At 41.2% G+C, this 13,011-nt stretch overlaps 1 protein-coding gene across 1 annotated transcript in view; it reads left to right on the forward strand.

Annotated features, from left to right (window-relative positions):
- Positions 1 to 13,011, forward strand: part of NPEPPS (aminopeptidase puromycin sensitive) — a 79,517-nt gene that overhangs the window by 58,038 nt on the left and 8,468 nt on the right. The window contains exons 16-19 of the mRNA XM_062508265.1: positions 224 to 358; positions 2,493 to 2,712; positions 4,103 to 4,245; positions 9,991 to 10,047. Of these exons, the coding sequence (XP_062364249.1) occupies positions 224 to 358; positions 2,493 to 2,712; positions 4,103 to 4,245; positions 9,991 to 10,047 (555 nt within the window). The remainder of the gene's footprint in view (positions 1 to 223; positions 359 to 2,492; positions 2,713 to 4,102; positions 4,246 to 9,990; positions 10,048 to 13,011) is intronic.

Consider the following 13,011-nt stretch of genomic DNA (forward strand, 5'->3'; position numbering starts at 1 on the left):
TTCCTGTTCATGTTCATGTTCTGGTTGTCACTGTCACTGTTGCTGTCTGTCTCCCAGCTGAACGTGGGCACCGTGGGGTTCTACAGAACTGTTCCATGTTCTGGTTCTCATGTTCTGGTTCACGTGTTCATGTTCTGGTTCATGTTCTGGTTCTCATGTTCTGGTTCACGTGTTCCTGTTCATGTTCTGGTTGTCACTGTCACTGTTGCTGTCTGTCTCCCAGCTGAACGTGGGCACCGTGGGGTTCTACCGCACGCAGTACAGCCCGGCCATGCTGCAGAGCCTCATCCCGGCCATCAGGGACCTGTCCCTGCCCCCCGTGGACAGGCTGGGGCTGCAGAACGACCTCTTCTCCCTGGTGAGAAAATACCCTGGGATTGGGGGGAAAATATACCCTGGGATTGGGGAAAAATACCCTGGGATTGGGGAAAATATACCCTGGGATTGGGGAAAAAATACCCTGGGATTGGGGGAAAAATACCCTGGGATTGGGGAAAAATACCCTGGGATTGGGGGGAAAATATACCCTGGGATTGGGGAAAATATACCCTGGGATTGGGGGAAAAATACCCTGGGATTGGGGAAAATATACCCTGGGATTGGGGGAAAATATACCCTGGGATTGGGGAAAATATACCCTGGGATTGGGGAAAAAATACCCTGGGATTGGGGGAAAAATACCCTGGGATTGGGGAAAGAACACCCTGGGATTGGGGGGAAAATATACCCTGGGATTGGGGAAAATACCCTGGGATTGGGGAAAATATACCCTGGGATTGGGGGGAAAATACCCTGGGATTGGGGAAAATATACCCTGGGATTGGGGAAAAAATACCCTGGGATTGGGGGAAAAATACCCTGGGATTGGGGAAAGAACACCCTGGGATTGGGGGGAAAATATACCCTGGGATTGGGGAAAAATACCCTGGGATTGGGGAAAAAATACCCTGGGATTGGGGGAAAAATACCCCGGGATTGGGGGAAAAATACCCTGGGATTGGGGGAAAAATACCCTGGGATTGGGGGAAAATATTCCCTGGGATTGGGGGGAAAATACCCTGGGATTGGGGAAAAACGATGAGCTATAAATGGGATTTATCCCTGCATTCCCCCACAGATCACTACAAGAACCCTGCACACCATTAATAATGGGATTTATCCCTGCATTCCCCCACAGATCACTACAAGAACCCTGCACACCATTAATAATGGGATTTATCCCTCTGTTCCCCCACAGATCACTACAAGAACCCTACACACCATCAATAATGGGATTTATCCCTCTGTTCCCCCACAGATCACTACAAGAACCCTACACACCATTAATAATGGGATTTATCCCTCTGTTCCCCCACAGATCACTACAAGAACCCTGCACACCATTAATAATGGGATTTATCCCTGCATTCCCCCACAGATCACTACAAGAACCCTGCACACCATTAATAATGGGATTTATCCCTCTGTTCCCCCACAGATCACTACAAGGACCCTGCACACCATTAATAATGGGATTTATCCCTCTGTTCCCCCACAGATCACTACAAGAACCCTGCACACCATTAATAATGGGATTTATCCCTGCATTCCCCCACAGATCACTACAAGAACCCTGCACACCATTAATAATGGGATTTATCCCTCTGTTCCCCCACAGATCACTACAAGGACCCTGCACACCATTAATAATGGGATTTATCCCTCTGTTCCCCCACAGATCACTACAAGGACCCTACACACCATTAATTATGGGATTTATCCCTGCATTCCCCCACAGATCACTACAAGGACCCTGCACACCATTAATAATGGGATTTATCCCTCTGTTCCCCCACAGATCACTACAAGGACCCTGCACACCATTAATAATGGGATTTATCCCTGCATTCCCCCACAGATCACTACAAGGACCCTACACACCATTAATAATGGGATTTATCCCTGCATTCCCCCACAGATCACTACAAGGACCCTACACACCATTAATAATGGGATTTATCCCTCTGTTCCCCCACAGATCACTACAAGGACCCTGCACACCATTAATAATGGGATTTATCCCTCTGTTCCCCCACAGATCACTACAAGGACCCTGCACACCATTAATAATGGGATTTATCCCTCTGTTCCCCCACAGATCACTACAAGGACCCTGCACACCATTAATAATGGGATTTATCCCTGCATTCCCCCACAGATCACTACAAGGACCCTGCACACCATTAATAATGGGATTTATCCCTCTGTTCCCCCACAGATCACTACAAGGACCCTACACACCATTAATAATGGGATTTATCCCTGCATTCCCCCACAGATCACTACAAGGACCCTACACACCATTAATTATGGGATTTATCCCTCTGTTCCCCCACAGATCACTACAAGAACCCTGCACACCATTAATTATGGGATTTATCCCTCTGTTGCTGATCCCACTAACAACATTAACCAAGGCCCGGCGGTCACTGCGGTTTTCCCTCTCTTTGCAGGCCCGAGCTGGGATCATCAGCACGGTGGAAGTGCTCAAAGTGATGGAAGCTTTTGTGAACGAGCCCAACTACACGGTGTGGAGCGACCTGAGCTGCAACCTGGGCATCCTGGGCACGCTGCTGTCCCACACCGACTTCCACGAGGACATGCAGGCCTTCGTCAGAGACGTCTTCTCCCCCATCGGGGACAGGCTGGGCTGGGACCCCAAACCTGGGGAGGGTACGGGACGTGGGGGGGGGACAGGGGGACAGGGGGACAGGGGGAGATGGGGAGATGGGGACGTGGGGACAGGGGGATATGGGGACATGGGGACAGGGGGACAGGGGGAGATGGGGACATGGGGAGATGGGGACGTGGGGATATGGGGTTATGGGGACATGGGGACAGGGGGACAGGGGGAGATGGGGAGATGGGGACGTGGGGACAGGGGGACAGGGGGATATGGGGATATGGGGACAGGGGGATATGGGGATATGGGGAGATGGGGACATGGGGAGATGGGGATATGGGGAGATGGGGATATGGGGATAGGGGGACAGGGGGAGATGGGGACAGGGGGATATGGGGATAGGGGGACAGGGGGACAGGGGGACAGGGGGAGATGGGGATATGGGGACAGGGGGACAGGGGGATATGGGGATATGGGGATATGGGGATATGGGGATATGGGGACAGGGGGACATGGGGATATGGGGACAGGGGGACAGGGGGACAGGGGGATATGGGGATATGGGGACAGGGGGACAGGGGGACAGGGGGATATGGGGATATGGGGATATGGGGATATGGGGACAGGGGGACATGGGGACATGGGGACAGGGGGACAGGGGGACAGGGGGATATGGGGATATGGGGATATGGGGATATGGGGACAGGGGGACATGGGGACAGGGGAAGAGGGGGATATGGGGATATGGGGACATGGGGATAGGGGGATAGGGGGATAGGGGGTTATGGGGATGGGGGCATAGGGGGATGGGGGGATGGGGGGATGGGGGTTATGGGAATAGGGGGATGGGGGGTTATGGGGATGGGGGGATGGGGGTTATGGGGATGGGGGGATGGGGGGTTATGGGGATGGGGGTTATGGGAATAGGGGGATGGGGGGTTATGGGGGGTTATGGGGATGGGGGGATGGGGGGATGGGGGGTTATGGGGGGTTATGGGGATGGGGGGATGGGGGGTTATGGGGATGGGGGGATGGGGGTTATGGGGATGGGGGTTATGGGAATAGGGGGATGGGGGGTTATGGGGGGTTGGGGGGATGGGGGGATGGGGGGTTATGGGGAGGGGGTGCACGGGTCAGCAGCGGTGTGGGGGGATTGGATTATGGGGTTTGGGAATGTGGGGAGTTCAGGAATTGTCGGGGGTTCCCAGATGCCCTTTTGAGAGGTTTGGTTTTGGAAAAGTTGGGCAAAGCTCCCAAATAATCCAAATTTTCCCTTTTTCCTCGCTCCCAGATGCCCTTTTTAGGGGTTTAATATTGGAAAATCTCCCAAACAATCCAATTTTTTGCCTTATTTTTCACTCCCAGACGCCCTTTTGAGTGGTTTAATTTTATGAAACGTCCCCGATAATCCCAATTTTCCCCTTTTTTTCTCCTTCCCAGGTCACCTGGATGCCCTCCTGAGGGGTTTGGTACTGGGCAAACTGGGCAAGGCTGGGCACAAGGGCACGCTGGAGGAGGCTCGGCGCCGCTTCAGGGACCACGTGGAGGGGAAGCAAATCCTGCCCGCTGACCTGAGGAGTCCTGTAGGTCCTGGCAGCACAAAATTGCCATTCCCAAAATTTGAATCCCCAAAATTGCCATTCCCAAAATTTGAATCCCCAAAATTGCCATTCCCAAAATTTGAATCCCCAAAATTGCCATTCCCAAAATTTGAATCCCCAAAATTTCCATCCTCAGAATTTCCATCCCCGAAATTGGCACCTTAAAATTGGCACCCCCGAAATTGGCACTTCAAAATCTGAATCCCTAAAATTTGAATCCCCAGAATTTCTGTCCCCAAAATCTGAATGCCCAGAATTGGCATCTCCAAAATTTGAATCCCCAAAATTTGCATCCCCAAAATTGGCATCCCCAAAATTAGAATCCCCAAAATCTGAATGCCCAGAATTGGCATCTCCAAAATTTGAATCTCCAAAATTAGAATCCCCAAAATCTGAATGCCCAGAATTGGCATCTCCAAAATTTGAATCCCCAAAATTTGCATCCCCAAAATTAGAATCCCCAAAATCTGAATCCCCAGAATTGGCATCTCCAAAATTTGAATCCCCAAAATTTGAATCCCCAAAATTGGCACCCCCAAAATTTCCATTCCCAAAATTTGAATCCCCAAAATTTCCATCCTCAGAATTTCCATCCCCGAAATTGGCACCTTAAAATTGGCACCCCCGAAATTGGCACTTCAAAATCTGAATCCCTAAAATTTGAATCCCCAGAATTTCTGTCCCCAAAATCTGAATGCCCAGAATTGGCATCTCCAAAATTTGAATCCCCAAAATTTGCATCCCCAAAATTGGCATCCCCAAAATTAGAATCCCCAAAATCTGAATGCCCAGAATTGGCATCTCCAAAATTTGAATCTCCAAAATTAGAATCCCCAAAATCTGAATGCCCAGAATTGGCATCTCCAAAATTTGAATCCCCAAAATTTGCATCCCCAAAATTAGAATCCCCAAAATCTGAATCCCCAGAATTGGCATCTCCAAAATTTGAATCCCCAAAATTTGAATCCCCAAAATTGGCACCCCCAAAATTTCCATTCCCAAAATTTGAATCCCCAAAATTTCCATCCTCAGAATTTCCATCCCCGAAATTGGCACCTTAAAATTGGCACCCCCGAAATTGGCACTTCAAAATCTGAATCCCTAAAATTTGAATCCCCAGAATTTCTGTCCCCAAAATCTGAATGCCCAGAATTGGCATCTCCAAAATTTGAATCCCCAAAATTTGCATCCCCAAAATTGGCATCCCCAAAATTAGAATCCCCAAAATCTGAATGCCCAGAATTGGCATCTCCAAAATTTGAATCCCCAAAATTTGCATCCCCAAAATTAGAATCCCCAAAATCTGAATCCCCAGAATTGGCATCTCCAAAATTTGAATCCCCAAAATTTGAATCCCCAAAATTGGCACCCCCAAAATTTCCATTCCCAAAATTTGAATCCCCAAAATTTCCATCCTCAGAATTTCCATCCCCGAAATTGGCACCTTAAAATTGGCACCCCCAAAATTGGCACTTCAAAATCTGAATCCCTAAAATTTGAATCCCCAGAATTTCTGTCCCCAAAATCTGAATGCCCAGAATTGGCATCTCCAAAATTTGAATCTCCAAAATTAGAATCCCCAAAATCTGAATGCCCAGAATTGGCATCCCCAAAATTTGAATCCCCAAAATTAGAATCCCCAAAATCTGAATGCCCAGAATTGGCATCTCCAAAATTTGAATCCCCAAAATTGGCACCCCCAAAATTTGAAACACCAAAATTTGAATCCCCAGAATTTGAATCTCCAAAGTTTGAATCGCCAAAATTGGCATCCCCAGAATTTCCATCCCCAAAATTGGCAACCCCAAAATTGCCATTCCCAAAATTTGAATCCCCAAAATTTCCATCCTCAGAATTTCCATCCCCGAAATTGGCACCTTAAAATTGGCACCCCCAAAATTGGCACTTCAAAATTAGAATCCCCAAAATTTGAATCCCCAGAATTTCTGTCCCCAAAATTGGCATCCCCAAAATCTGAATGCCCAGAATTGGCATCTCCAAAATTTGAATCCCCAAAATTAGAATCCCCAAAATCTGAATGCCCAGAATTGGCATCTCCAAAATTTGAATCCCCAAAATTAGAATCCCCAAAATCTGAATCCCCAGAATTGGCATCTCCAAAATTTGAATCCCCAAAATTAGAATCCCCAAAATCTGAATCCCCAGAATTGGCATCTCCAAAATTTGAATCCCCAAAATTTGAATCCCCAAAATTGGCACCCCCAAAATTTCCATTCCCAAAATTTGAATCCCCAAAATTTCCATCCTCAGAATTTCCATCCCCGAAATTGGCACCTTAAAATTGGCACCCCCAAAATTGGCACTTCAAAATCTGAATCCCTAAAATTTGAATCCCCAGAATTTCTGTCCCCAAAATTGGCATCCCCAAAATCTGAATGCCCAGAATTGGCATCTCCAAAATTTGAATCCCCAAAATTAGAATCCCCAAAATCTGAATGCCCAGAATTGGCATCTCCAAAATTTGAATCCCCAAAATTAGAATCCCCAAAATCTGAATCCCCAGAATTGGCATCTCCAAAATTTGAATCCCCAAAATTTGAATCCCCAAAATTGGCACCCCCAAAATTTCCATTCCCAAAATTTGAATCCCCAAAATTTCCATCCTCAGAATTTCCATCCCCGAAATTGGCACCTTAAAATTGGCACCCCCAAAATTGGCACTTCAAAATCTGAATCCCTAAAATTTGAATCCCCAGAATTTCTGTCCCCAAAATTGGCATCCCCAAAATCTGAATGCCCAGAATTGGCATCTCCAAAATTTGAATCCCCAAAATTAGAATCCCCAAAATCTGAATGCCCAGAATTGGCATCTCCAAAATTTGAATCCCCAAAATTTGAATCCCCAAAATTGGCACCCCCAAAATTTGAAACACCAAAATTTGAATCCCCAGAATTTGAATCTCCAAAGTTTGAATCGCCAAAATTGGCATCCCCAGAATTTCCATCCCCAAAATTGGCAACCCCAAAATTGCCATTCCCAAAATTTGAATCCCCAAAATTTCCATCCTCAGAATTTCCATCCCCAAAATTGGCACCTTAAAATTGGCACCCCCAAAATTGGCACTTCAAAATCTGAATCCCTAAAATTTGAATCCCCAAAATTTGCATCCCCAAAATTAGCATCCCCAAAATCTGAATGCCCAGAATTGGCATCTCCAAAATTTGAATCCCCAAAATTAGAATCCCCAAAATCTGAATGCCCAGAATTGGCATCTCCAAAATTTGAATCCCCAAAATTTGAATCCCCAAAATTTGAATCCCCAAAATTGGCACCCCCAAAATTTGAAACACCAAAATTTGAATCCCCAGAATTTGAATCTCCAAAGTTTGAATCGCCAAAATTTGAATCCCCAGAATTTCCATCCCCAAAATTGGCAACCCCAAAATTGCCATTCCCAAAATTTGAATCCCCAAAATTTCCATCCCCAGAATTTCCATCCACAAAATTGGCACCTTAAAATTGGCACCCCCAAAATTGGCACTTCAAAATTAGAATCCCCAAAATTTGAATCCCCAAAATTGGCATCCCCAAAATCTGAATCCCCAAAATCTGAATGCCCAGAATTGGCATCTCCACAATTTGAATCCCCAAAATTTGAATCCCCAAAATCTGAATGCCCAGAATTTCCATCCCCAAAATTTGAATCCCCAGAATCTGAATCCCCAAAATTGGCACCTTAAAATTGGCGCCCCCAAAGTTGGCACCCCCAAAATTGGGACTCCCAAAATTTGAATCCCCAAAATTGGCACCCCCAGAATTGGCACCCCCAGAATTTGCATCCCCAAAATTTGAATCCCTAAAATTTGCATCCCCAAAATTCGAATCCCCAAAATTTGCATCCCCAAAATTTGAATCCCCAAAATTCGCATCCCCAAAATTTGAATCCCCAAAATTTGCATCCCCAAAATTTGAATCCCTAAAATTTGCATCCCCAAAATTCGAATCCCCAAAATTTGCATCCCCAAAATTCAAATCCCAAAATTTGAATCCCCAAAATTCGAATCCCCAAAATTCGCATCTCCAAAATTTGAATCCCTAAAATTTGAATCCCCAAAATTGAATCCCCAAAATTTGAATCCCCAAAATTTGCATCCCCAAAATTTGCATCCCCAAAATTTGAATCCCTAAAATTTGCATCCCCAAAATTCGCATCCCCAAAATTTGCATCCCCAAAATTTGCATCCCCAAAATTGAATCCCCAAAATTTGCATCCCCCAGAATTGACAATAATCAGGGAATAATCTTCACTTTAACCTGAAATTAAAGCAATAATGAAGGAATATTTTTTAATTGAATCTCAAATTCAATCAGGATTTTTATTTGGGGATTTTTGGGGTTTTTTGGGGTTTTTTTGGTTCTTTTGATTTTGTTTTTTTTTTTTTTCCTTTGTGGTGTTTTTTTCTGTTTTTTTTTTTGTTTGTTTGTTTTTTTGTTCTTTTTTTGGTTTTTTTTGGTTTTGTTTTTTTGGGGATTTTTGATTTTTTTTTGCTTTTTATTGTATTTTTTTTTTGTTTTGGGGTTTTTTTTGATTTTTAAGGGTTTTTTTTGTTTTGGGTTCTTTTTGCTTTTTTGGGTTTTTTTGGGTTTTTTTGGGTTTTTGGGTTTTTTGGGTTTTTTTGTTTTTGTTTTGTTGGGTTTTTTGATTTTTGGGGGGATTTTTTGTTTTTTTTGCTTTTTTTTTTTTGTTTGTTTGGTCTTTTTTGTTTTTTTTGGGTTTTTATGGTTTTTTTGTTTCGTTTTTGCTTTGTTTTTTTCGGTTTTTTTGTTTTTTATTTTTTGGTTTTTTGTGATTTTTTTTGTTTTGTTTTTGTTTGCTTTGTTTTTTGGTTTTTTTTTGTTTTTTGTGGTTTTTGTTTTGTTTTTTGTTTTGTTTTTTATGTTTGTTTTTTGGGTTTTTTGGTGTTTTGTTTTGTTTTCTTTTTGTTTTTTTTATTTCTTTGTGGTTTTTTGGGTTTTTTGGTTTTTTGTTTTGTTTTGTTTTGTTTTTTGTTTTGTTTTGATTTTTTTGTTTTGTTTTTTGTTTTGTTTTTTGTTTTGTTTTTTGTTTTGTTTTTTGGTGTTTTGCTTTGTTTTCTTTTGTTTTTAATTCTTTGTGGTTTTTTGGTTTTTTTGGGTTTTTTTTGTTTTTTTTTTTGTTTTGGTTTTTGTTTTGTTTTTATGTTTGTTTTTTGGTTTTTTTGGTGTTTTGTTCTGTTTTCTTTTTGGTTTTTTTATTTCTTTGTGGTTTTTTGGGTTTTTTGTTTTTTTTTGTTTTGTTTTGGTTTTTTGTTTTGTTTTTTGTTTTGTTTTTTTGTTTGTTTTTTGGGTTATTTGGTGTTTTGTTTTGTTTTCTTTTTGGTTTTTTTATTTCTTTGTGGTTTTTTGGGTTTTTTGGTTTTTTTTGTTTTGTTTTGGTTTTTTGTTTTGTTTTTTGTTTTGTTTTTTTGTTTGTTTTTTGGGTTATTTGGTGTTTTGTTTTCTTTCTGTTTTGTTTTTTTATTTCTTTGTGAGTTTTATGTTTTTTGTTTTTTGTTTTTGTTTTTTTTTTCTTTTTTTTTTTTGTTTTTTTGCTGTTTTTTGTTTGTTTTTTTGTTTTTTTTTTTTTTTGTTTTATTTTTTGGTGGGGTTTTTTTTGTTTGTTTTTTTTTTCTGGTTTTTTTTTTTTCAATTTCTTCCTTTCATCCCTCTTTTATTCGTGCTGTTTCTGAGCCCTGCTGTTCCCCCAGGTGTATGTGACAGTGCTGAAGCACGGGGACAGCTCCACCCTGGACACCATGCTCAAGGTCAGTGCCCCCTCCCCAAAATCCCAATTTCCCAAAAAAATCCTCCCTGGGGGCTGGGATTTACCCACACTAAAAAAAATCAGATTATTCCTGAGATGAGGAATTATTTCTGGGATTTATCCTCACTAAAAAAAATCAGATTATTCCAGAGATGAGGAATTATTGCTGGGATTTATCCTCACTAAAAAAAATCAGATTATTCCAGAGATGAGGAATTATTGCTGGGATTTATCCTCACTAAAAAAAATCAGATTATTCCAGAGATGAGGAATTATTGCTGGGATTTCCCCAGACTAAAAAAAATCAGATTATTCCAGAGATGAGGAATTATTTCTGGGATTTACTCTCACTAAAAAATCAGATTATTCCAGAGATGAGGAATTATTGCTGGGATTTATCCTCACTAAAAAAAATCAGATTATTCCTGAGATGAGGAATTATTTCTGGGATTTACCCACACTCTAAAAAATCAGATTATTCCAGAGGTGAGGAATTATTTCTGGGATTTATCCTCACACTAAAAAATCAGATTATTCCAGAGATGAGGAATTATTTCTGGGATTTATCCTCACTAAAAAATCAGATTATTCCTGAGATGAGGAATTATTGCTGGGATTTATCCTCACTAAAAAAAAATCAGATTATTCCTGAGATGAGGAATTATTTCTGGGATTTATCCTCACTAAAAAAAATCAGATTATTCCAGAGATGAGGAATTATTGCTGGGATTTATCCTCACTAAAAAAAATCAGATTATTCCAGAGATGAGGAATTATTTCTGGGATTTATCCTCACTAAAAAAAATCAGATTATTCCTGAGATGAGGAATTATTTCTGGGATTTCCCCAGACTAAAAAAAATCAGATAATTCCAGAGATGAGGAATTATTGCTGGGATTTATCCTCACTAAAAAATCAGATTATTCCAGAGATGAGGAATTATTGCTGGGATTTACTCTCACTAAAAAATCAGATTATTCCAGAGATGAGGAATTATTTCTGGGATTTACTCTCACTAAAAAATCAGATTATTCCAGAGATGAGGAATTATTTCTGGGATTTACTCTCACTAAAAAATCAGATTATTCCTGAGATGAGGAATTATTGCTGGGATTTATCCTCACTAAAAAATCAGATTATTCCAGAGATGAGGAATTATTTCTGGGATTTATCCTCACTAAAAAATCAGATTATTCCAGAGATGAGGAATTATTTCTGGGATTTATCCTCACTAAAAAAAATCAGATTATTCCAGAGATGAGGAATTATTGCTGGGATTTATCCTCACTAAAAAAAATCAGATTATTCCTGAGATGAGGAATTATTGCTGGGATTTATCCTCACTAAAAAAAATCAGATTATTCCAGAGATGAGGAATTATTTCTGGGATTTATCCTCACTAAAAAAAATCAGATTATTCCTGAGATGAGGAATTATTTCTGGGATTTCCCCAGACTAAAAAAAATCAGATAATTCCAGAGATGAGGAATTATTGCTGGGATTTATCCTCACTAAAAAATCAGATTATTCCAGAGATGAGGAATTATTGCTGGGATTTACTCTCACTAAAAAATCAGATTATTCCTGAGATGAGGAATTATTTCTGGGATTTACTCTCACTAAAAAATCAGATTATTCCAGAGATGAGGAATTATTGCTGGGATTTATCCTCACACTAAAAAATCAGATTATTCCAGAGATGAGGAATTATTGCTGGGATTTATCCTCACTAAAAAATCAGATTATTCCAGAGATGAGCAGTCATTAATTATCAGTGTCACTCATTAGCAGTAATTAATTAGGGGGGGCTGTCACTCAATAGCAGTAATTAATTACTGGTGTCACTCATTAGCAGTAATTAATTAGGGGGGCTGTCACTCATTAGCAGCAATTAGTGGTGTCACTCATTAGCAGTAATTAATTAGTGGTGTCACTCATTAGCAGTAATTAGGTAGCAGCATTACATTAATGAGCAGTAATCCATTAATTAGCAGTAATGGGTTAATGAGCAGTAATCAGCAGTAATTAGCAGTAATGAGCAGTCATTAGCAGTGATCAGCAGTAATTAGCAGTAATCAGCAGTAATTAGCAGTAATTAGCAGCCATTAGCAGTAATTAGCAGTAATCAGCAGTAATTAGCAGTAATTAGCAGTAATTAGCAGTAATTAGCAGTAATTAGCAGTAATTAGCAGCCATTAGCAGTAATTAGCAGTAATTAGCAGCCATTAGCAGCCATCAGCAGTGATCAGCAGTAATTAGCAGTCATTAGCAGTCATTAGCAGTCATTAGCAGTCATTAGCAGTCATTAGCAGTCATTAGCAGTAATTAGCAGCAATTAGCAGTAATTAGCAGCCATTAGCAGCCATCAGCAGTGATCAGCAGTAATTAGCAGTAATTAGCAGTAATTAGCAGTAATTAGCAGTAATTAGCAGTAATTAGCAGCCATTAGCAGTAATCAGCAGCAATCAGCAGTAATTAGCAGTAATTAGCAGCCATTAGCAGCCATTAGCAGTGATCAGCAGCAATCAGCAGTAATTAGCAGTAATTAGCAGCCATTAGCAGTAATTAGCAGTAATTAGCAGTAATTAGCAGCCATTAGCAGTCATTAGCAGTGATCAGCAGCAATCAGCAGTAATTAGCAGCAATTAGCAGTAATTAGCAGCCATTAGCAGCCATTAGCAGCCATTAGCAGTAATTAGCAGTAATTAGCAGCCATTAGCAGTAATTAGCAGTAATTAGCAGTAATTAGCAGCCATTAGCAGCCATTAGCAGCCATTAGCAGCAATTAGCAGTAATTAGCAGTAATTAGCAGCCATTAGCAGCCATTAGCAGTGATCAGCAGTAATTAGCAGTAATTAGCAGTCATTAGCAGTAATTAGCAGTCATTAGCAGTCATTAGCAGTAATCAGCAGTAATTAGCAGTAATCAGCAGTAATTAGCAGTAATTAGCAGTAATTAGCAGTAA

Source organism: Cinclus cinclus, chromosome 24, assembly GCF_963662255.1.
Source record: "Cinclus cinclus chromosome 24, bCinCin1.1, whole genome shotgun sequence".
Lineage (NCBI taxonomy): Eukaryota > Metazoa > Chordata > Aves > Passeriformes > Cinclidae > Cinclus > Cinclus cinclus.